Source organism: Corvus moneduloides, chromosome 5, assembly GCF_009650955.1.
Source record: "Corvus moneduloides isolate bCorMon1 chromosome 5, bCorMon1.pri, whole genome shotgun sequence".
NCBI lineage: Eukaryota > Metazoa > Chordata > Aves > Passeriformes > Corvidae > Corvus > Corvus moneduloides.
In genome coordinates, this window is record NC_045480.1 from 53,030,415 (window position 1) to 53,053,857 (window position 23,443).

Sequence of the window (23,443 nt, forward strand, 5' to 3'; positions counted from 1 at the left end):
GACCTACCAGAGCCTCCCAGCTGTTAAAGGGCCGGAGTGCTATTATCTTCTGAGCCTTTTTCTGAGAACACTGGGGAATCAGAGTCAGTTCGCTCAGGGAAGCATCCTGCAGGAAGCTGAGGATTTTCGCTTTGTAGCCATCCTCCATCACTTCATCGCCGCTGCTGTAGTCCTCATCCAGGGAGCTGCCGCCATCTTCGGAAGCGGACTCGTCCTCCATGTGTTCTGTTTCTCTTTTAGCGCTCCAAATGCTCCTTTTGCCTTTGTCCTTTTTCTGAAAGCCGTTCTGCTCTTTCTCAGAAAATTTCTGCTTTGTCTTCTCTTTACTCTCATCACTTTGGCTCTCGGTGGAGGCTTCACTCCAGTCAACAACTTTCCTTTTGGGAGGAAATTCTATGCCTATGCACGCAACACAGAAGGCAACAAGTCAATGCGTATTGGTTAAGGGCTGGTGCAAACACAAGTTGTTCTTCCAAAATAAAACCTAGAGATCTGTAAAACACAGTTCTAGTATTTAATACACAAAAACTCAACAGCAGGTGTTATGAAAAGAAAAGCAAATCTGTATAAAACATGTAAATAGCTCCAACTGTGAGTGTAGGATAAGAAAAGCTAATTTGTATAATGCTCAAATAGGAGAAGGTTTTAAGTATCTTAAAACAGAGATGATGAACATAATGTAATATTTGTGAGCTACAGAAGCTCTGAGGTAAGAGCAAACTGTTAAGAACTCTGATGTATCCTTAAGATGAGATACTGGTCCCACTGCACTTGACTGCAGAGACGTTAATTCTGCTGATTTGAGAAAACAATCCTTTTTTTCACCAAGAAAATGATTTATTTTTTCCTTTTTAATGCATTATAGTACAGTATTAGAGATGGGACAACGAAAACATGCACTTGCTAAAAAAACTCAAAGAATGAGGCATCTCCAACCAAAATAACTCAGCTGTCAGAACAGCTGAAACAAAAGTTATTTAACAAAGCACAAGCAAGTCGTTTTCAGAAGTGCCTTGCATGGGTTTTGATTCCCTCACTGGAAGACAGCACTTGCAGTGTAGAAGTTTCTCTTCTGCCCAGTCCCAGCTTGCTACTGACTGAATCCAACCCTGACATCTGCCTTCTCAGAAGCAGCAGTAAGGACTCAACTTCCTGAGTACTGATAGCTCTCTCCACTTGTAAATAACTCAATTAAGAACTCTGCCCTATCCCAAGAACACTTAAATAGCTGATACAGAAAAGCATGCACATATCTGACAGCTGTGTAACACACTGAAAAGTAATCAATTCATTAAATAGTAGTTATAACTCGCAGATTTACTTGGAATCACTGGGTTTGCTCCCTGCCACATTTGAAGTACTGGTATTTACGGATGGGTTGCATAATTCAAGGCCTATTTCTAGTATGTTTCTCTCCTAGAATACATTTTACAAGGACAAAATAGCATATATCACTTGTTACCTATGCAGTTATCTGCAATTACTGGTTTAGAAACCAGTAATTTACAAATTAGTCCAGTTAAAAAACAAGCTTATTTTTAAACAAGCGGGAAGGGAGCAGGTATCAGCTTTGACATTTATCAAAATATATTTTAAGATATACCCATAGGTAATTAAAACTTTTTATGCCTACCTGTATTAGCAGGACAAAGACATTTATCCCTACTTACAGAGCAAAAGATAAAAATACAGACAAATTTATTTTCCTTCATTTATCCTCCCTGTAATACTAATTTCAAGTACAAGTGCAAGTTTCTAGGCATGTTGCTGTCAGGACTGTCATTGCTGGACATTCAAAAGTATTTGAATCACAAGTCTGTTGTGTCTCAGGATAAAATGAATTATAAATCTGTCTTTACCCTCCTCATCGTCTGCAAATATTTTCAGGGCTTCCAGTGCATCATGAAACACCCAGTTATGTTCCTGAAGTACCTCTCTCAGCTCCTAGTGAAAAATAAGACATTTGGCATTGTGGTGAGATAAGCACAAGCTAAATTACTGTGCCTAATAACACCAGGCAAAGAAAACCCCTGAATTTCAAAATCAGGTGATTCAAAATAAAGGAAATCAAAAGGAGAAAACCCTTCAGTTAATCTTTACACACTCAGTTTAGGCAGAGCTGCGCTCCACTTTTAAGAAGTGTAAGAACACACGTGAACAGGCTTTGCTTCCAACAGTTTAAAGCTCAGTACTTGATGAGCAGTCGCTGAGAATCATCAGATACTAAACTAAAACAAAGTGAATGATACATTTAGCAGTCTGGGGGAGAAGAGTGAGAGAGGGAGGGATCACTTCCCCTTGCATTATTATAAAAAGTCATCAAATTTGACTATGCTAGGCCTGTCATAGGGCCAGAAATGTACAAAGAGAAGTTCTGTATAGTCCTAACCACATCCCACTGCTCTCAGTTCAGGACAAGCTACATTCTAAAAGGAGGAACAGCAAAAACCTTCCTACCCTGGGCTCTTTCCAAAATTGCTGCTGGTAAAAGAAGTGTTTCATATGGACTATCAACAGCTGCAGTTTTCTTAAGAAGTCAAAACCTGATGTGCCATAGGGATACATCAGCTCACCTCCTTATCCAATCCAGGGAATGTACCTTGCAACTTCTTCACAAGCATCTCTTGCCTCTCCCATTGTCTTTTGGGTTCTGAGTCATCCAGCTATGTTAAAGAAAGGTAGGTTTAATATAAAATACAACTACAGAAACAGAAGAAAACCTCATCAATATTGCTTATCCTTTAAAGAGCTACTCTAAATGACAAAAGCACATAAGACAAATTCAAGTTGAAGTGATTCCTCATACATAGTCAATGATCAAAGAAAGACCACAACTGTCATAAACATAGAAAATGCCTTCCATCACAAAAACTGGAACTCTTTGCTTGATAAGCATACACAGTGCCAAGTTCTATACCAAAAGACAGTTAATTTAGAACGGTCTAGTTTATATTGCTTTAAAATCAAAAATTGTTAGTAATTCTAGATGATTTTAAGGCAGAAGAAGTCAAGGTTAGCAATCAGATTAGATTACTAAGCACGCACTGTTTAACCCACCAAAGCCTATGAACATGTCAAATGGTATGCTTATATTAAGATTGATGGGTTAAAAAATCCCCAAATATTATGTCACAGCATCATGGAGTCACATCAAAGACTGGTAAAACTTTTCATCAACAATAGCTTCACTAACAGCTACTATCAGCCTGCAAAATGGAAGTTAACAAGTGCCAAAACTTCCACAGGCCACAAGCTGCTCTGCTTTGTGCTCACCACACCAGTGACAGTGTGGTGTGTTTTATCAGAAAATCCAGTTTCTTCCTAGAGCTTTGAATGCAAAGTGGTTACAGAGCTACTTGTCTACAGCAGAGATACCAACAGGCTGGATCAATGTTTACTTTAGGAAGGAGCACAAACCAGATCACCCAGAGGCACTCTGAGTAACAGAGGACATCATTCCTTTCCTCAGTGAGCCTACAGTGTCACTAAGACAGCAGCTACAGTCCATAGAATAGCTGCCCAAGTATGCTCTGGTCTTGAGAACCAGAGGGAAAAGCAAGACTAAAAAAAAACCCTGCAAGTTCTCACTACAGTTCTCTATAATGAGTTCTAAAAACCCATGTTCCACATTTGTTTTTTCCAATTCTTCCCCTCTTAATTGTAATGAAACTCTCAAGAACAGAAAACAGGTTGATACATGAAACCAGGTCCAGTGAAGCATTGTTTGCTAGGCTGGCTGGTTAAAAATTCACTAAAGTCTCCTTTCATAACCAAACCCAGGGTTTTGGTGAGGAGAAACACAAGCCCAACTCAAATCTCTCTTTCAGGAAGAAGGGGAATAAACTAAAAGAGTAGTAGTCTTTTTGCTTTAATGGAAAACCGTGTTTTCTTTATTTGGTTCTGTCTGAGGACAACATTAGCCTAAATTTCAACACAGTCACCCTCCTTCATGCAGCCTCCAGCACTTATGCAGAATTTCCTTTCTCTACATAAGTGGCTATCAAGGATGCCTGCTGGGATGCCTGGGAGATGGCCTCATGACAGCACTGTAGGACTGTGCAAATCTGCCAAATACCATCCTGAATAGCCCAGGATCATGACACAGTTCCCATTTATTAGCACAGGTCAAAGTAGTCAGTCCTTTAAATGTAACCAATTCATTATTTTTAAAGATTTTTTTAAGTCATAGTTTCAAATATATAAGCAACATTACTTCTATAACAAAGAATAGCAGTAGCAAAAGATATTAACTTCATGTGCTTGAGGAAATACAAGGAATGACCTGAGGAGGCAAAGTGATCCAAAGCCTGTAATTCCCACTGATGTTCACAAAAACTGAATGGTACTCAGAGCCTCACATACTGCTGCCTGCCTTCAACCACTTCCCCAAAGCAGTGAACTGGCTGGTGTGATACAAATCCACAAGCACTAAAGAACAAAGCAGGTAATTCCATTCAAAATACCGACAACAAAAAAAGTACAAAAATCTCATTCAGATGGCAAGGTCTGATTTAACTGGATTTTCTGATAAAACACACCACTGTCACTGACCAAGTCAGGTAATTCAGTTTATTTTACAATGCATAAAGAGAAAAACACAGTACTTACATAACTAGCTTTTGACTTTTTTGCAACTTGCTGATTTTTGGTTTTGCAATTTGTGGGAGAATCTCTTAGTTTCCTTTTAGCAGAGGCAGCTTCAAAAAGAAGTGAGATGGAAGAGAAGATTTAGCTCCTTTTGTTAAGTTCACCCCATAACAGCAGGATATTTCAATTACCACAACAATCTAGTAGCTACTCGTTACCTGCACAGTGTTTACCAGTCTCCATAACAGTTTCCTACCACAGACCACAGATACACTGAAACTTGAAACAAAGCAGCTGCTTGAATGTACAGGTTTATTTATCTCTAAGTTTTCTTTAGCAGTCTGGCAATTAAGCAAGTAATTACCTCACATATAACAATGGAAATAGCATTTTATTATTCTTTTTTCATAACTAACTGCAACATGCTTTTACACACAAGTTGCATAAAGGTGTATCTGTCTCTGTTTTTATTCAAGCTGGTATTTCTCCCAGGCTGAACCCCATCTGTGTGCTGGAATATGTACATCACTGCCGATCTGGAAAGGCTGATGACTGATTTCTGGCTCAGATGCACACTGGAGCAGTTACCAAATGCTTTTCAACATTAAATCCAGACGTCTGAAAGAAAACTATGCATATTAAGTCTGTGATAACCTTATCACTTACAAATAGTCCACATGAGCCGTAATTTTCTGACTATCTTGAGCCCTGGTGATTGTCAGGAGATTATCATCTCAGCATTAAGGCCTGCCCAGCCAGGTGCACTTTCAGACTGCTGCTGTGCACAGCTCATGAAGGCAAGAACATGTTACCAGTATTTCTGCACACCAGCTTGGCTTGAAGCAGCATTATCAGAACAAATTATTGTGACAATTCCTAGTCCATGATCTGAAATAGTACTGGAAGTTAAAGCTTTTCTGGAACAGTAAGTGTCTGCAGAGCTTTGGGGTCTGATACCAGTATCTCCAGTCAACCTCCCCCCCCAGCCTACCCTGGGAGACCAGTGAATAAGCACACTCAGACACACACACACACAAAGCACACCTGCTTTCCAGTCCAGAAGACTGTCTGGATGATCAAAATAGTTTTAGCTCTGGAACATTAAATAGCTGTATTTTTGCACAAAGAGATATTTTGTGTGAAATACTTCCAAATAAATTTTCTACTCTAGTCATTCACTCTGACATCAGAGAAGGGACATACAAATATTGAAAAAAAAATTATTAAAACATCCCAAAGAAAATTAAAGTACTAGCAACTCATCCTCAAATTAAGGATCTAGTAAGAGATACTAGAAAACATTGTCAAGATTTTTCCAAAGTCCATCTATTGATAAATACATATATATAGGTAAAAATATCATAGAATCCTAGAATGGTTTGGGTTGGAAGGGACATTAAAGATCACCTAGTTCCAAAGCCCTGCTGTAATCAGGGACACCTTCCATTAGATCAGGTTGCTCAGAGCCGCATCCAACCTGGCCTTGAACACCTCCAGGAATGGGGCATCCACAACTTCTCTGGGCAACCTGTTGAGTGCCTCACCACCCTCACAGTAAAGAATTTCTTCCTCATCTCTAATCTAAATCTACCCTCTCAATTTGAAGCCATTCCCCCTTTTTCTGTCACTACATGCTCTTGTAAATAGTCCCTCTCCATCTTTCTTGCTCAAAAAGCAGTGAATATCAGACAGATTTACATGAGGCTTCAGCTCAGAAGCACCTCCACTGCCTTCATGGTTTTTCAAGATGGACAGCAAACAACCCCAGAAACAAATCACAAGCAACAGGTATTACTGCAGCTTCTCATCTTTCACTCAGACACGTATTTTCAATGTGTCACACCTAATCTTCATACCTTTAAAAAACTGGCACTGTTTCTTGTTTTAGCGCTATACAACTGTTGAATTCAAGCTATAAATACAAGTTTTTTGTCATTTTGAAAGGACAGAAAAACTCAAGGATATCATGGTCACACTTTTTCCACAAAGCCGTATCTTGCCTTGACCTCTCACTGTCAACATTTCACAACATGTAAAGCATATCTCAAATTGACACACATAAAGCAGATGTTCAGTAGTGTCTCCATTTTTAAAAAATGTGTCCAAAATGAGGTGATTTATACCATCACTGTCAGGCACGCTTACTCCTAACTAAATATTTTATACAACAGCTGTGATTAGTGAGAATTTTGCTGCCAAGAAGATTCTTCTGTGGGCTCATATTGAAAGGATGTGTAACAACATTCTTAGATCAACACAAAAATGGCCAAAAGGCAGGACCCACATACCAGAAATCAAAGTGATTTAGTTCAAACACTGTGAACGGCAACAAAGTTTAAGGATACATAGGAGCTTAATTTGGTTTAATATTAATCGAAACACTTGAAAAATAATCAGTCTTCCAGGAACAGCAGCACGCAGTGTATTTCTCAAAACATGCCAGCCTTGTTTCCTATTGCCAGCATACAAGAATTTCCACCTATAGAATCTGACCATGCACACAGTGATAAACTCAAAAATAGTTTGGTTGGTTAAAAAAACCCCATCAAACAACACAAAACACAATAGCACCCCTTCATTCAAATTAGCCTGAATGTTCTTAAAGCTTCTTAGAAATTGTTAAAAATCTTTGCACTTTTTATAAAAAATAAGAAAATTAAAATATGGTAAGTACAACAGGGGGAATTAAATAAGCAAAAAATTTTGTACTTTAAACATAGGAGTAAAACAGTTCTCCCTCAGCATTTGCTTCCACGACACATTGGAACATACGCTTCCTCCTAGACATACTGCTTCCAAATCCATAGGATACTGCATGAAAAGATGCATGAAGCACTCAGAACAACTAAATAATCAAGAGTGATCATAAATAGCTTTTTCCATAATTTCCATTAAGATCTCTCAAGAAAACCATGACTGAACAATAAAAACAACTGAACTATAAACAGATGGTTGATCTGCTTTCTATAATACCAACATTCCACTCTTTCCTGACCAACTCCAACAAATCAAAAATATATTAATATTAGACAAGACTTAACCCCAGACTTGAGTGATGTCAAGAAACAAACCCAAAGCCCAAGAATTATGACGCTTTTACATGTCTAACGCTTACAACACACTCCCATAAAATGTGCTGGGTTTTTTGTTTTGCTTTGTTCTGGTAACAGTATGAGACTGCATAAATTGAGGTACAGAACAGACACCCCTAAATAGGCCCTGAGGGTTCAAAAGCATGGTTTGGGTGATGCTTTGCTAGAGAACCAGGGGGATCTGTCTAATGTTTAAGACTAACAGTTCTTGTTCAGAATTACAAGCAAGTCTTGAAAACAACCTGAACAAAAAACTGCGACGGGCCTTGATACAAACAATAGCTACTTAGTAAGGGCTACATACTCCAGTATATTTTTTCCATACTACCAGACTGCTCACCTAGAACACTTATTATTACTACTGCTAACCCATTACTATCTGCTTCAAGTTCTGGGCAAAGAAGCAACCAGCAAGAACAGGAATCACTTAAGAACCCACATGCAAAGCAATCCTGAGCTTCACAGAACAAATTTCCCTTTTTTGTTTGATTTATGGATTTTGCTCCACATCCTCTTTTCGTCTTTCTCCCTGCAAAGCCAGTAAATTCAGTTTTGTGTTACTACAACAAACAAACAATACTGTAACGTTGAGCACAAGCTTTACCACTTTTTAAATACCTCCCAACCAATTTCACTGAGTTAGCTACAGCATCTAAAGTTTGGATTTTGCTTTTGTTTGGTGGGGGTTTTTTGTTAAACATACCTTTGTCATTGAGCTTCAAACCAGCAGCTACTGCTTCATCCATTGTGCACGCCGATTCTATCAGCTGCAAAACAAAAAAAGGCAGCTGCTAAGTGGAGAAATGTAATCCAGCTGAACAGAAGACATGCTGGATCAGTGGTGACTGAAAAACATTTTAAAAAAAACCCCAAATATATATGTATTATAAAATCCAAGAGCAAAATCAAGAGGTACCAAATTAGCAGGACTGATCACACAAGCTGTATTTGGAAACACTTTAAAACACATGCTGGAAACATTTTTAATACAATGCCATTTATCATCGCTTTCTTCCCTACTTCACAAACATAACCGCCAGATTTACTTTAAAAAAGCCCACAAAAAAATGAAGTTATGAGGAATCCTGATTCCCAAGTATCAGCCCACATTTGGAAAAAACATTTTAAAATTTTGCTCTAATGGCACAATTTCCTTTTCAAAAGGCTCACGATTTTTCCTTAACAGCCTTCATCAGTTGTGTCAGGTTTGACTGGATAGCCTGTTCCAGATCCTTCATGAAGGAACAATAGATTTGCGATATTCCTTGGTCCTCCTTCAAAAATATCGCAGCTATGTAACTGCAGAAAAAAATCTACACAGCCTCCATTTCCTACAAAGTTCTGCTGATACAGGAGCTATCTTGCATTCTGCTGAAAACAAACACCATCAGCCCCACATGCTGCTCAGGGGATAAGTCACAAAACAGCAGTCAGACACACCACATAGCACTTCTAGCAAGTTACTAAGCTCCAATGAACTTTTATCAGCTTTGAATCAAATAAATTCTAGGCAGCCAAAAACTGAAAAAAAAAATACATTCTGGATATATATGTGTTAATTACAATGTTCAGAAGAAAAATTCAAAAATTGCTATTTGCAACTCTTTTGTTCTTCCCAAAATAAATGGAGCCTAAGCATAAAGCTTGATCCACTGGGAAACAAAACACCCAGCAAGAGCACCAGTAAAACGTCTGTATTTCTTCAATGCCACTTCAACAACCAGGAAACTTTACAGGTGAGTTTAAACACATTTAGCTTTATAAATTAAAGCTAGTGAAAACCTAATTACGTACTAACATTGAAAAGTAACCTTGTTAAAAATACCTTGCACTGTACTAAAGGTATTTTACTGTAATAAGCTACCATATCTCACTGTACACTGGACAATGGCCAAGAGTTATTTCACACTGACATGTCAGCATAATAAGAGTACATCACAGTAAGTTCAAACCTACTCTTTGCCTCGCTGGAAGGTCTAAAGCATTTGTGTGTCAAATGTCATAAACGCAAGGACGCAGAGTTTCATCTACTGGAGAAGATGGCAATGACTTCACTCATTCTGCATTTAATCAGTTAGCTCATTCCAACAACAGCAGTTACCAACAGTTATCAACTGAGACAGCCATAATTAAGCTTAAATGTCACAACAAAGAAATACTTGAAATATTTTCTATACACTGGAGCTCACTGTTGTTGAACGTACCTAAAGGTGTTTATTTAAAGTGTGTGTCTGTATATTCATTTTTATACATACCCAAGTTCCCATGTATGTGGAAATGTTACACAACTGTACTTCACCTAAAATGTTACTGTTACCCTTTTGCTATTAACAAAATAACAATTAAGAGCTGCACTGTATTTGCATGGCCAGGTTTGATAGTGGCAGGGGCCACACAGGTGGCTTCTGTGAGAAGCCACCAGAAGCTTCCCTCACATCCAAGAGAGCCAGTGCCAGTCAACTCCAAGACAGTCTTGCTGCTGGCCAAGGCTAAGTGCATCAGTGACGGTGGTAGCACCAGTAGGTAACAGTTAAGAAGGCTGGGGGGTAGGGAAATGGGGAGGAACAACACACCTGCAGCAGGAGAGAGGGAGAATCCATGAGAGCAAAACAGCCCTGCAGACACCAAGGTCAGTGAAGGAGGGGGAGGAGGTGCTCCAGGCACCAGATTCCCCTGCAGCCCGTGGTGAAGCCCATGGTGAGGCAGCTGTGCCCCTGCAGCCCATAGAGGTCCAAGGTGGAGCAGAGATGCACCTGCAGCCCACGGAAGACAGCACAGCAGAGTAGGTGCATGTCCAAATGAGGCTGTCACCACATGGGAAGCCCCCAATGAAAGCAGGCTCCTGGTAGCACCCATAGAGAGAAGGGCTGATGTTGGGGCAGGTTTGCTTGTGACCCTGTGGAAGGGACCCACAATGGAGCAGCTTGTTCCTGAGGGACTGCACACCATGGAAAGGCATCTTACTCTGGAGAAAGGGAAGGGTGTGAGGAGTCCTCCCCCTGAGGAGGGCTGATGAACTGACTGCAGTTCCCATATCCCATTCCCCTGCACCGCTGCTGTGGGGGAAAGGAGGTAGAGAAAATCACAAATATAGTTAAGCCCCAAAATAAGGGAGGGGTGGGGGGAAGGTGTTTTAAGATTTGGGTTTATTTCTCGTTACCCTACTCTGATCTAATTTGTAATAAATGACATTTTTTCCACAAGCTGAGTCTGTGTTGCCCATGATAGTAACTGGTGAGCAATCTCTCCCTGTCTTTATCACGACCCATGAGTCTTTCATTCTATTCTCTTCCCTGTCCAGCTGAGAAGCAGAGTGACAGAGCAGCTTTAGTGGGCACCTAGCATCCAGACAGTATTAACCCACCATGAGACTGTACCCTGTAAAGAAGCCAGAGGCTTAGAAACACTGCCTACAAAATCCTAAAAATTAATCATCAAAATAAATCAAAGAACTGAGCATTATTACTTTTAATAATTCTTGGTCACTTCTTTGGGGAAAAAGTTCCTTCATTGTTTGCAGCTTTGAGTCTCTGGTATCTTCCTCTACATCCTCCTTCACAGCTGGCTGCTGATCCCCACCATTTACAAGTGCCAGCTGGGGCAGTTCCTCTTCAGGCTGGTCATCATCATCAGACTGTTCAGAGCTACAATGTACGGGGGAAGAAAAAAAGAATTAAAATTTATTTGTTTTACTCTACCAGAACATTGTTGTAAACTAAACCTAACAGGATTGCATAAAATGCCTTTAGATGCATTCAGTAACACTGAATCAACTTGTATCCAAGGGATACCTCTATTCAGGACAAAGTCAGGCATGTATTGAGTACAGTCTCCTCTTTGCACTAAACAATTTCCACTTGGCAAAGGGAAGAAAAAAGGAAGAACGGACCAGGGAAATACCACAACTTACCCTCATATTGTTCTATAAAAGATTACTTGATAATTTAGCAACAACCACCTTAATACACTTCATCATTTCAGCTACCTAAATTACATCAGACTACCCCAAGTTTATCTCAAACCACTTCGCTAGTGTTTATTTGCCCAACAGATACACAGATGTGGATTAGGTTCTTTGTAAACACTCTCCAGGTACAGTATCAACTCTCTGCTCTAGTTCTCAGCTCACTGAGAAAGAAAATTCAAAGTTCCTTGGGCAGCATCTTAAATGTATAAATATGGGAAGAGCCTTTCTAAAAAAAGAGAATGCTCTGAATTTACTGAAAGATTGATTATTAGAGCTAATCTGCAGGAAAAGCAACCCCTACGTATCTTTCAGGATACTGAGTTGCACAGATGGGACTGAACCAAAGCACAGGTCTCCCATTCTCCTTCCTTCCATAGATGTGTAAAAATCTCATTTTCTGAATGAAAATTAATTGAACTGTAAGGAGTTTGTCCTTTTATAGGGATTTCACCATCAGAAAGGCTTGCCTGCAGGTCTTTCTACATACATGTATGTCAAAGACTAAAAGTAAACCTGGTTTTCCTCACTATATCTTTCTTTAGCAGCTGCAACAGGCAGACTGCAAAAGAATTCTGGAAAAAAATAGTTACACGCCACTTACATAAAAGATACAGATGACTGCTTATCATAGAATCCTTTTCTCCCTTTTCAAAAGGCACACACAGCAACATGGACTCCCTGGTTGTTCCTCTTAAGAGTAGGGAAGTAACAAGAGATAACCCAAATTCTTCTTCAGTCCACCAAGGCACTGAGTTGTAAGCCTCAAAACATGAATCCTATTTCCACTTTTAAAAAAGTCTTAATGAAACGTCATATTAAAATTCTATTGGCATATTTCTGATCTTTTTGCCTTGATAAGGAAGAAGGTTTCTTTTACAACATGCATATGAAAAAGAAAACCAATCCAAATGAAAGTGGTAACACTGTAATTATCCTATCCTTTCCTACCAGGGAATAACATCTAGACACTTGTCAACAAAGCCAGAGTTGCATACATCATAAATCTTGTCCTCTGTGTATAATCACATTCTTATCAAGCATAAAGAAACACTAATTTAACTGCTAAGCAACTCTGACCCACAAAACCTTGTGTTAGATTCTGCTTTTTCTCTGATAGACTGCAGACAGTGACTCTCTGGTAGCAAAATTTGTGGCACACTTTCTTTTAGGAAAGATGTGTTTTCTACCCTAAACTTTCTGCTTTCTGTTCTGTACCTTGTTCAGAATGAAGGAAGCTGGGACACTCTGCAAAAGGGAAATAAAAACCAAAAAAAAAAAAAAAAAAACCCACAAAACCCCCAAACTAGGTAACACATGCACTAAAATGCACCATGCAGACACTGAATTGACTGATTCTATGCAAAGCCAGAATTCAGCACAAACCAGAGCTCCTAAGCCCAGACAGAACCCAGATAACTCCTGCCACAGTCTCAATTTGTTTGTTAGCTCAACCAGAACAGCCACTTGTGAGACAGCTCAGTGGGTTCTGCACACATCAACCAGCACCTGAGCCAGCACACTGGGCCAAAGTGTCGGGCACTGAGGCGCCTGGTGGCTCCACGGGAATACTGAAGAGTACAAGAGGATGTAGCCTCATGTTCATCAATCCCACTGGGAGTCACCCTGCTGTCCATGCCTCACTCCCAGTAATAGCAACTCAGTATAGGAATAGCAAGCACTGGCTCTGCAAGTTGCATCCTGTGTGGCTTATCAGCATCAGCTCTGCATGGTACAAAACCACTTGAACTTCTTCCAGGTGGGATTCAGCCCAGAAGCAGAGTAACTACATTTACACAGCACTGCACACAAGCCAATTTGATACATGCAACCAGCTGGCCATCTCTGTCTCCTTACACAATCTACAACTTAAATCACAGGCAGAAACAGGAGCTCACTCGTAACTGCTAATTTTTTTTCTCCTTTTCAAGTAGCTACCTTAAGTTGAAACTTTGACGGAGAAGTACTGAAAAAAAAAGACACCACATCAGAATTTCAGGAAATAGCAGCAGAAAAATGCATTATTTCACTTCTGCTGTAAACTCCCAGTAACTCCATGCTCTGTGTAGGACTGAAAACCTGACAAGAGACTACACCTGTTAAGGCTGCAATTCCCACAAAAGTTTTCTGCAGATTAATTCAACCAGACTATCAAAGAAACAGGTTAAGCTATCTTGTTTTGCTTAGCACAAGAACATCTAGAGGGCACAATTACCACACAGACATGTAACTAGCAGGGGTTCCTTTAAACCATTTCAAATGGCTGCAGACGTCTATCTACATCTTGTCTCACCAGCTCTCTCAACACTGCTTTTTTAGCACACACCCAAGTGACTCCTGCACAGTAACTCTTCCCTCCCAGGGCATTCAAAAATATAAATTTCCAAGTCACTTAGGAAAGAAATAGTTTTCCTCATGCATAGGAAACACACCATGCAACTCATACTTAAGTTTACCTCAGGAACTCAAACTACACACTGAAGCTCTACTTGCTTCCCTGTCAAATATAGTTTCATATACAAAAAAACCCAACTCCAACAGTTTAAAATTAGTAAAGCAAGTGTTTTATGGTAAAGTTTTCAAGTTGCACTAAAAGGATTTCAAAGGAGAAAGGCACAAATGTATAAATGAACAAAAACATCACACGTTTCAACATGACAGAACTCCTCCCTCTGAAAAAATGATTTAGCTGGATACGTCTTCCCTGAAAATCCAGTAAAGTTTAGTTAGGGGCAGCTGAATCCCAAAGAAGTAAACCAGAATCCAACCTAGGCTCTGATTTTCAATTCAGTATTTCAACTTAGAACACCCCATGGGGGTGCAGAGACACTACAGAAAGCTGGCTCAAAGCATACATTACGGCCGCCTCTGCCCTCGGAGCCTGGGTTTCTTCATCAGCAGTGACGTTTCTTGGCTCTTCATCCTCACTGTCAGAGACGTCGTGGAACTGCACCCCTCGCTGGCGCTTGAAATAGGACTCCTTCATTGTCCTCTGAGCTTCAGGAGTTTCTGGGACAGTGGAATACTCTGTGCAAGCCATTTCAATAGGAGAAAAAAGAGGAGACAATGACTTACGACTTCAAATATTTATTTGTACTGAGAGCATCAAGTAGCTGTGATTTCTTTCAGAGACACAATAGCCACTTAAAGAGAACTCATATTCTTATGCATGGAAAATTCCTGTAAGCTGCATTCCTTAAAGTGGGTACTTACCTGGCAAAGGATCTTCAGCCCTCTTACATCAAACAAACAATTTTTTACTACAAAGTTTAAGAGAACACATATTTTAAGTTAATAACTACTTATAAATAAATACATAAATAAACATTTTTTTTAATATAAACTAATAATGAGCAAATTCCTCTGAACTACTTCCAGGCTGATCAGAACACGGATAGAAACATTGGCATATGACTGAAGAGAGAAAGACTGATGCACAGAGCAGAGAACACGACAGCTGCAGAGAGCATTTTCTGTATGAAAGAAATCTCGTGGAAAATAAATTTAAAGTAACTCACTCTGGCACCACTGAATGAATGGAAAAAAAAGATAAATCCTAGAAATACAAGCAATTTGCTGACAAAGGAAACTGTGCAGGCTTTGAAAGGAAAAGCACCCAAATAAACTAAAAAAATATAGTACCAGATGTTACAGAGAACGCTACAGAAAAAGAAGACAACGACTTTAAAAGGGAGCTTAAAAGTGATTAAAGGGATGAAGGTGAATGTAACTCCGTGTCTATGAGGAAACATTAATAAGGGTTCAATGACAGTTCACAAAAGCAATCACTGAAGACATGAAACTTCAGGTTGCTAAAGAAGCTTCCCTGTCCAACCATCCAGGAGCCACTCTGGCAGCACCTGAGCTGGCACCAAGACCCCTTTGGAGCTACACATTCCCCCCTCACAGAGTCACACCAGGTTTCCCAGAGCAGTCTCCGATGTCCAGATCCCCAATATCCTTTAATCATGGTGCAGTAACAGAATCACAGCTTGAGCTGGTGCCTCTGAGGAGCGACCCCAAACGAAAAATCCTGGGCTTTTACACCCTCACGGTTTAAGTGCAGGCAAGTCTGGAGTCATCAGCTCCTGAGCGTCCGGACCCCTGGCTGGGCCACAGGTACCCAGGCTCTTGGTTGTGCAATGGGTCAGCAGTTCCTGGCTCTTGGGGCTGGGGGCTCTCCCCACCCACACTGCAGTACACACTGAGCTACCTGCACTGAACGGACTCCTCAACAAGGTGACCTTAGCCACACACAGGAAAAATCGAGGATAAGGGGCAGGAAAGTCAGCTACAAACTTCTCGGAAAGTTGTGTTTTAGTGATACTACTGTCAGTGTAAGTCTTCATATAAAAAGATCTTAAATCCTCATAAGGCAAAGAAAGCATCAGAGGCATCTTCTTCTAACACATCCATCCTTTCTCAGGTGCCTGTAAACCAAACACCAGTGGTGCTCCTAACTCTGGGACCACAATTTTGGCTGGGAGTAAAGATAGTTTCTTCTGCCTCCATTCACTAATGCAGAAACTTGCTGAGTCAAATTACTACAGAGTGTGACATCAGCTTTCAAAGCTGATTTGCCAGCAGACACTAGACACAGATGAAGCTAGAATAACTTCATCTGATAGTCAAATGCAGGAAGGAGCTATATAGTGTTTGATTCTTTCATCTGTGATAAAAGACCTAATTTTAGCTATCATAAAAATCTAAACCTTTTCTATCACTTTTAAATCACAACAGAGGATTATGGTAATGATTTTTAGAAGAGGCAAAAGTCTCACTTTGCATATTAATCTTGTTATTCTGAAAAGCCCATTCACATGTAAATCTAGGAAAGCCTAAAAATTATTAGTTCTGAAGCTGTAGTACACCGTTGCAAGACAGACCTCCCTGCATCCAAGACCAACACATTAGCAATGGAAGCTTCCTCAGCAGTACCCTCTTCTACCTATTTTAGGAAGGAGATGTGTTGTCCTTGATGCAGTTGCTTCATCTGAAAACCAAGTTTTTAGATGAATACAGGAGAGGAGCAAAAGTGACCTTTGGGAACATGATGATGTTGGGTTATCAGGGCAAGTGCTATCACAAAAGGATAGAAACATGAAATGCATTAAAAAAATGTGATTGAATATCAAAACAGGTCTCTAAGAAACATGAGAATTCCACTTTTATTCTGAATTAACAGAACCGATCAAGGCAGTTTTCATGGATCCTTACCTTGTAGGTTAGACTAAATTCTAAAGCAGCATGAGACAGAAATGACAAATATTCATAACAACTTTGCTAAGAGACATCCTTACTGAATTTTAAAACAAAACACAAGGCAATTTTACAAAAATAGGATGGTCTTCTAAGTAATTTTACTCTTTACGGTATAAACCTCGTCTAAGGTTTACATTTAAATAAAAAGAGTATTTACTGTTTCACTTAGTGATTTCTCATTTTAGTTTTACTTTATTTAGCAATTATTGTCCAGTCTTCATGACAGCTCCTAACTCCCATACCTGTAAAATGTCGAGTTACCTGGAAAAAAAAAAGCATTCTCCCTCTCAAAAAAAAAAGCCCAGTCTTCTCCTCTTCCTCCACCTACTTCACGGAACAGAGTCCCTTACTAAGTGGGGGAAGCAGAAGCCACACATGCAATAAGGAGTCTTCATAGTTAGAGCAAACTGTAACCTTGTAAAGTAGTAACAGATTAAAGTTATTGCCACAACATATAACTGTTGGAGGCAGAATTTTCTGAGTACAGGCAATTAAAAAGAGCTATTACGGAATATCTGCAATCATAACACCAGTATTTGACTCTAAGGCCAAAAATAGGAACACTCATAAGTATCCCTATATGCACACATTAGCATCAAAAGCAAGACTCAACAACCAATTTTTACTATTGTAAAAAGAGAATACACAGCCCTTTAATTCTAAACATAACCGCCTACACAAATCATACATCACACTCTGAGAAAGCCAGCTTCTTCTCTCCCAAGTGAAAACAAAGATAAAACCAAAGCAAAAACTGAGGCAATACTTAGAGGCTTACCACATTTACTAACATTGTCCAACAAGCATTGTCAAACAGAAGTAATTTCCACCTAGTTTTGGAAAGCAGTATCAAGCACATGCTACTGAAATCTACAAGCTAGTAAGTATTCCATTTTCAAAGGAAAGTCTTTTCCATTGGCTAAAATAATCCTAAATATCAGTATTACTCTAAGGTACTTCTTAAAGAGGCCCTTTTAAAATGATGATTACTTCAACATACCTTCCCATGAACCCTTAGAAAACTGCATTAGGTACTACAGTCAACACTTTTTTCCAGAAATTCTCTAAGCAGAATTACACTCTATGAGCTGAGACATAAGCAAAACACAGGACTTCCTCAGATCCCAGAGAAAACAACAACAGACAGAAAAAAAAGAGCAGTCCCAGCGCAAGTGAACTCTCAGCATTATAATCTCAACGTGCAGTCATTTGGGATACATATTCAAACCGTACAGAGAGGATAACAACAAAATCAACCATCAACAGTAAGGTTATATATTGTAGTTGGATTTCATCTACAACTTTCATTTCAATCCACTGTTGAAGCTTTGTAAGCATGCTTTTTCAGATTTGAATACAAATCTCACTTTGTATGTTGGCAATTATTCCAATTTGTGCAGTTCTGGTACAGTTCTGCTCCATTTCTACAACTGTGTAGAATAATCTCATTATTTTAGCACACCCAGCTATTTACATAATTAAAAACATCTAAATGAAAATTAAGCAGATGTTTCACTGTTTCCTTAACAGACTAAGAGAAACTATTCAGTAAATAATATTCATTTGTATGAAAAATTGTAGTAAGCCACTCCAGTGTATTTTCCCAACTTTTAGAGATATTTTCAGATAAAATTTGGTAACTGTCCCCAGAATTGGTTTCTATCCCTCAGTTAAATGCTGTTCAGAATTATTCCCTACAACCTGGCTGCAAAGTCACCGCAGGCCTGTGTAATTTTGAATACAGACAAGTGTACAACGATGACCAATTCTTGTGGCCATCACACCACAAACTGCTTATTAAAGCATAAGGGACACATGTTCAATGCAAAGCAACAAGAACCATGACCTACAGACATAACTGGGATACAGAACAATCTACCAATATTAGTTTGTTCCGGGAAAACAAAACCAAAAAAAAAAATAGCTAAAAAGATAATGGTGGTTCATGACACAACAGACATCATCTGACTATATTTTTTGAAGATGGATGACATACATACAATCATATCACTTTGTTAGATGCATATTTCAGGGCACTTGATAAAACACAATTCAGAAGAAATCTCTCAGAAATTATACCAAACTGTTTGTGCTCCTGAAGGAAAAAGTCAGATTTCTAAATGCTTTTTACACACGAACTGTGGTTGCACAAAAGGAAATAGAAGAAAACCCCCAAGTTATCAGCTATTTATAGCATTTTTGTTTGTATAAGTGAAATAAAGATCACTCTCCTCTTGTTTCCCTAGTTTCTTGTACCAGTATTTTGTTAATGACTCTGTCTTCAGAAGAAATCTGAGTAATTGTTGTCCTCACATGATTCATTGAGCACTAGGGCAAGTTATTTTTGGTGAACTTGGTGTAAACTGTTTCTTGTACAGAACAACTCCATAGCCTGACTTGCTGGTGCAGTTAGCAGTAGAGAGCACACAGTGCCATAAACTCATCTTTGGGCCTTCTCCATGACCATTCAACAATAACAACAAAAAAGCTGACTATTTTATTTGGCCCGAAGCAAGAAAAATTCTGTCTTCCTGACAGTAATTAGGTAACAAGGAAGACAATCAAAAAAGTGCTAATCAAATTTAGTCTTCTCTATTACATTTAAGTGCCTCATATAATTCAGACAAAATCTGAGTGTTCTATTTTTGGTTAACTTCTGTAGATGTAGAAAATATGATTTAATTTCTTAAAAGGTTATTAATTCTTTAAATAGGTTACATAACACTGCTGTGCAAATCAGTGGGAGAAGAAGTCATTAAACCACTTGATCTTCTTTAAACATTGAGTATCTGTGAAAGATGAAGCATCATATATATGCAGAGCACTACTATTACATCTCAATTTTAAATGTTAATTAGTACCCCAGTTTTCCACCAGCATCTGCATCCATGGATGCTTATTTCAGTTGGACACTTGCTGTAATTTTGCCTGCTCTTGCACTCTACCCTGTTTCACTGTCAGCCACCACCACCTCCAACTAGTTTTCCTCTCAACTACCTAGCCTTGCACTACAGTTCTTTTAGGCTGCCCTTCATCTTTTTATTACTTTGCATCTACCCATCTAAATTGGGTATTACATCCCTTCTCCTCCACAATCCTACCCCTGCAGAATCTAAGCCAAGGGAGACCAGCATTTTAAAAAACAAGCTCTAAAATTTGTTGGCAATTATGGTCTAGCTACATGCTTACACTGACAAAGTCCACAGGCAGATTAAAGGAAGAAATATTAAAATAAGAAATATTAAAATAAAGTAAATCACAAAGATAAATAAGCAGCCTCCTCCATTACTTCACAACTACATTTGCAGTTCCAAAAGGGCCCCTGCACTCAGTAACTCCTCCACAGTACAAGCCAATGATTTACCACAAACAGGAAGAGAACACCTGTTCCAAAGTGCACTTCCTCAGAGTGCCCACTTTTCCATACGAGCATTATAAAGACACATGTGCAGAAGCCAGAACTAACAGCTGCTTGCTTCTTCTCTTAAGTTCTCCCTGTCCTCAAAACATTCTTTGCGAGTGGACAGGTTACCCAATTCCAGACTGGCAACTTACATGCTGTATATATTTTATTTTTAACACAGAACACTGCTTACTATTTACTAATGCCAATAGAAGAGCACCCCAATCAACTGAAAACAGTCAACCTGCACTAAACCAAAATTCAGGGAAGAGTAAATATCCATCTCCTGTAATTCTGACTTGGCTCAGCTTTAAAAGAGGAACTCCTTCTCGTGCATGAAAGTTTCTCTACTATTACATAGATAAGGTATTGTGAAAAACTGCCTTGCACCAAGAGAAAGTCATGTGCAAAAAAACGTAGTTGAACAACATCAACATATACTGTTGTTCCATTTCTGAATAAATGCATAGTCAAAGTCTGTCTGATCTCTCCAATAACACTCTTAACTTGACAACTATAGCAGAAGTTATATGGAATGTCTGAGAAGTACCAAATAATCAGCAGGAGATGCTGTCTGTTCTTCAAATCTTACCCCCTCAGTAGCAGGAAAGACCTCCTGGTGAATGTGATTACACAGTTGACAGCGATTTCAGTCATTAGTATTAACCAACAAATCCAAACAGGAGCAGCCAAAGGAAACCAATACACTACTACACAAGCAAGTTTTTGACATTCCCATGAAAACTCCAAGCTTTTGCCCATAAAGAGGACGAACACTACTACAAAACCATTAACACAGTCAGCTTCTGAGAATCAGTAGCAGGTCTCTCAGCTCTTTACAAAAGCAGGCCCGAGTGAAAAGAAACCGTTCTCTTTCTTTTGAATTTCACCTGTGATGATCCACAATGCATTAGCCAAGGACTCTACGCAAAAAGCTAGAGTCTAGTGTTGCACCATCAGACAAATAAAAGCCATTTCTTCCTTGAAAACCCTGAGGTGTCAGCGTAAAATAAGTATCAGTAAATAAATTTTATAAATAGTAAAACATAACATACTTTCAATATTTAATCTGAAGCATCTTCACTCAGTTTAAAAAAAAAGTTATTTCAGGTTACTGACTTGCCTGTAAATACACAGGTTCAATCAGGCCATACACTACTACAAATGACGATACTTTGGTGGAAATTGTTGTGAAACGTGCGCACAGAAAAAACACATTTGTAGAACACGCAGAGGGGGTAAAAAAAAAAAACCCAAACAAAGGAACACCAAAACAAAAGACAATTACTTTATTTCTAGAAATTAAGTAGTTACGCTGCCCTCATGCTGCACGCAAAACACCTGACTCACCAGCTCTCTCCGTCACGTCCGAAGCCGGAGTGTCTGGCCTGCTGTCATCCGTACCTTCATCCTCATCCCCTCCAGCGGCACCAACCGCGGCAGCAGCGCCAGGTGCCTCCGCCCGGGCCGCCGGCGGGGACGGCGACTCCTGCTCCGCTCCCTTCTCCTTCCTCTCGAAGCGGAACCGGTCCAAATTGTAGAGGCTCATATTCTTAACCTTTCTGTGGGAAAAGCCAGAAAGAGGACACAGCCGGTAGGGCCCGTCTAATACGGATCAGGAAAATGCTGGCGAAGGGACCGGCCGGCGCTCCCACAGAAACGCGAGGCCAGCGACGCTGTCAGGCAGCTGGAAGGTTCCTACCTGCCCATCCATCCGTCCATCCACCCTCTCTCCCTCTTCCCCGAGCTCCCCTGCCTCCCTCCTCCTCTCACGGCGGCCGGCGCCCCCCGGGCACGGGCGCCGGGCCGCACACGCACCTGTCGCGCAGCGGGGCGGCCCCAGCGAGGCTGGGAAGGAGCGGCGGCGGCCGGCAGGGGCCCGGCCGGCCCCCGGGACAGGAGTGTCGGCCGGCGGGAGGGCGGGATGAGGCCCGGCGAGCGGGAGTACGACGCGCTCCCCTCAGCAGCGGTGCGCGGGGCTGCCGGCGCGCGGCGATGACGTCACAGCCACTCCCGCCAATCGCCTCGCCCGGCCGGAGCGTGCGGGCGCGTGCGCCTTCGCGCCTTTTCCCTCGAGAGCGGCGGGCGCCGCGTCCCTCAGGGGCGGGGGCGGGAGCGGGATGCGGCGCTAGCGGGGTCCGTGGGGTTCTGGAGGCTTTGGGTTTCGTGTGGCTGCCGCCGTGACCAAGCAGATTTGCGGGTTCCAACTCCAGGCATCGCACAAATAACGTTTTTGATACCAAATCATCGCGTGTTCACACCCCGCCACCCCCTTCCAAGCTGAAAAGTTTGGGTGGAGAACCGCGAAAAGACCATCATGGGAGAACTGGAACCCTAAAACACGGGGTCATACAATCATAGAATAGTATGGGTGAGTAGGGTTCTTAAAGACACCTGGTTCCAGCCCCCCTGCCCTGGGCAGGGACATGTTTTGTTAGACCAGGCTGCTCAAAACCCATCCAGCCTGGCCTTGAGTGCTCCCAGGGATGGGGCATTCATAACTCTTCTGGGCAACCTGCTCCCGTGTCTCACCACTCTCACAGTAAAGAACTTCTTGCTAATGTCTAATTTAAACCTACTCTCTTTAAGATTGGAGCCATTCCCCCTTGCCCTGTCCGCTTACATGCTCTTGTGAAAAGCCCCTCTCCATCTTTCTTGTAGACTCCCTTCAAGTACTGGAAGGCCACAATTAGGTCTCCCCTAAGCCTTCTCTTCCACACCAAACAATCCCAGTTCTCTCAGCTTTCCCTCATAGGAGAGGTAGCTCCATCCCTTTGATCATCCTGGTCCTCTGGACCTGATCCATCAGGTTCTTCCTGTGCTGGGACCCCAGAGTCGGATGCAGCACTGCAGGTGGGGTCTCACCAGAGCAGAGCAGAGGGGCAGAATCCCCTCCCTCCCCTGCTGCCCACGCTGCTTTGGATGCAGCCCAGGACACGTTTGGCTCTCTGGGCTGTGAGTGCACATTGCTGGGTCATGTCCAGCCTCTCATCCACCAGCACTCCAAAGTCCTTCTCCCCAGGGCTGCTCTCCCTGTTCATCCCCCAGCCTGTGTTGGTACTGGGGGTTGCCCTGACCCACTTGCAGCACCTTGCACTTGGCCTTGTCAAACCTCATCAGATTGCCATTTACTCA

The 23,443-nt window shown here is 40.9% G+C and overlaps 1 protein-coding gene across 2 annotated transcripts in view; it reads right to left on the reverse strand.

The window, feature by feature from the left end:
* Positions 1-22,302, reverse strand: part of SMARCAD1 (SWI/SNF-related, matrix-associated actin-dependent regulator of chromatin, subfamily a, containing DEAD/H box 1) — a 41,797-nt gene extending 19,495 nt beyond the window's left edge. For both annotated transcript variants that reach the window (XM_032108871.1, XM_032108872.1), the window contains exons 1-9: positions 22,127-22,302; positions 21,659-21,870; positions 14,499-14,670; positions 11,146-11,323; positions 8,383-8,446; positions 4,609-4,697; positions 2,574-2,663; positions 1,860-1,944; positions 8-399 (exon numbers count right to left, since the gene is read on the reverse strand). In XM_032108871.1, the coding sequence (XP_031964762.1) occupies positions 8-399; positions 1,860-1,944; positions 2,574-2,663; positions 4,609-4,697; positions 8,383-8,446; positions 11,146-11,323; positions 14,499-14,670; positions 21,659-21,857 (1,269 nt within the window). In that variant the 5' untranslated portion in view covers positions 21,858-21,870; positions 22,127-22,302. The remainder of the gene's footprint in view (positions 1-7; positions 400-1,859; positions 1,945-2,573; positions 2,664-4,608; positions 4,698-8,382; positions 8,447-11,145; positions 11,324-14,498; positions 14,671-21,658; positions 21,871-22,126) is intronic.
* Positions 22,303-23,443: the final 1,141 nt, after the last annotated feature.